The sequence below is a fragment of the Chaetura pelagica genome, unplaced genomic scaffold (genome assembly GCF_000747805.2).
Source record: "Chaetura pelagica isolate M959 unplaced genomic scaffold, ChaPel_1.0 scaffold221, whole genome shotgun sequence".
In the NCBI taxonomy this organism is placed as follows: Eukaryota; Metazoa; Chordata; class Aves; order Apodiformes; family Apodidae; genus Chaetura; species Chaetura pelagica.
Genome location: NW_009952533.1, coordinates 6,748,941 through 6,751,027, shown reverse-complemented (window position 1 = coordinate 6,751,027; position 2,087 = coordinate 6,748,941). Strand labels below are relative to the sequence as shown.

The 2,087-nt window shown below is 47.4% G+C and overlaps 1 protein-coding gene across 1 annotated transcript in view; it reads left to right on the top strand.

The window, feature by feature from the left end:
• MAML3 (mastermind-like 3 (Drosophila)) overlaps positions 1-2,087 on the top strand; it is a 99,291-nt gene that overhangs the window by 92,256 nt on the left and 4,948 nt on the right. The window contains exon 6 of the mRNA XM_010008991.1: positions 515-690. Coding sequence (XP_010007293.1) covers positions 515-690 — 176 coding nt within the window. The remainder of the gene's footprint in view (positions 1-514; positions 691-2,087) is intronic.

Here is a 2,087-nt window from a genome sequence, read left to right as displayed (position 1 = left end):
GGCTTGATGATCTTAAAGGTCTTTTTCCAGCCAAAACGGTCCTAGGATTCTGTGAAATCTTGCGGTGCTGGTGCAGCGTGGGGAGCAGGCAGTGCTGCCGGCTCCCGGGGCGTGCTGTGAGCACCCAGAGCCTTGGCTCCTCCACCCGAACGGCTGCGTGAAGCTGCTGTTGTGGAGACAGGGAAAGGAAAGGGAGGGAAAACAGACTTGTCTCCATGATGAGGGAGGAGAAGTTCGGGAAAACACGACTCTCAAGTGACATATCTTGAACGGGAATAAACCTAGTACACAGCTTTATTATTCTATTATCAGTGAATTGTGAAGTGTTCTTGCTTTATCTGAGGGGAGCTTTGAGCTCCAGGAGAGAAGAGGAACCTGCTCCCTGGGCGAAGCTGCCCGCGGCTTGGCCACAGCCACAGGCCTCTTCCCAAGAGCTCTTACTTTCTTCTAGCTCAAGTTTTCACCCACAGGCAGTGCTTCTTGCCAATGAGCTGTAATTTTCCTTGTCCTGGAGCACCCCGAGTAACGTGGCCTTCTCTCTGGCCCTTCCTGGGAAACCAGCCCCAAACAGCCATAATGAAGCAGATGCTGATTGAGCAGAGAGCCCAGCTCCACGTCATAGAGCAGCAGAAGCAGCAGTTTCTACGAGAGCAAAGGCAGCAGCAGCAGCAGCAGATCCTGGCAGAGCAGGTACAGTATCTGTCTGTCTCAGTCACTGTGTTAGACGCTGGTTTGGGAGCAGCAATGCTAGAGAGAGAGCAACACTAGCCCTTCTTTCTATGGTTGGTAATGCTCTCCCCATGGCTTGCCTCGTGGTATTTCAGCCGTGGTTATCAAAGAAGAGGCAGCTGTCTCAGTCCTACCATTAGCTTGGAAAATATTACCCATGTTCCCAGCAGTGTGCTTGACAGTCACACGGGATTTTAGACACTTTGCTCTTAGCCTGGTATCTCACAGTGCGCTTACTCTGGCAGAAGCAGACTCTGCTACAGTTCCAGGTCCCCTCCTCTACCTCTGACTGGTCTTGCACTGGCAAAAGCAGGGTACAGCTGTGCAGTGATCTGGGACAAAGAATTGGCATGGGTTAGAAGTAACTTACAAAAGAAAAAAGTTAGTATTTACCCAGATAAGTTCCTTAATCTGGTTTATTACTTACCAGTATGAGCAATTTTGTTGGCACAAGGGAGAGGCAGAATGAAGGGGGAGAAGCTGAAGCGGGAGAACAGTAAAGCAGCTCTTGGAGCAGCAGTGTGGAACTGCTGCACCGGTGCCTGTCACTGGGCTTCCCAATATCAGTGTTAAGTGACCCGGGCTGAATGCTGATTTTTATGCATGTTTAACTCAGCTGTAGTTTAAAAACAATCCAGGAGAAAGCCAGTGGAATGTCATACTGTTCAGTTCCTATGAGCTTCTACCCAAGCTGAGACTTGCAGTCCTGCAAGGCTATCTTGAACATGTTCTAATGGGTCAGTGCTTGCTTCACCTCTCTTGCTGAAGAAATACAATGTAAGACCTGGGCTCTGCTTTAATTTGAGTTGGAACTTGTGCATGTTGTATAACCACAGAAATACTGATAGCCTTCCTTTCTCCTCGTGGCCCTCTTGAGAACTGGAAAAATGTACCTGCAATGAACAGGGAGGGTGCTCCAAGAAATCTGAAGGGTAAAGATGCATAAATTGGTTCAGAGGTGAACAAGTGCAGTGTTATGCGCCTAACAAGGTTTCCTGTATCTTTTGATAGTTTATAACAGAAATTTATGAACACAGGGATTAGTACTTCCTTCATTCCTGCCTTTGCCATTGTTTTACCTTCTTTACACGTTGTTGGTTTTGGGCACAGCATTTTTACAGCTTCAGCTGAAGCACTAAGACATGTCCTTTTAGTAATTGCTTGGTCAAGTATACTCTGGGCCTTGAAAGCTCTTGTAAACACACACTTTGTTTTTGTAAGCAGCCCTTGATTCTGTTTTTGATGCCTGAGTATTAATAGAAAATAACCACAGAGGAGCAGTGTGGGCTGGATCAAGGGAGGGAGGCATTTTGCAATCACCTGCTCTCCAAATACTTCATTGGGGCACAAGAAGAAAT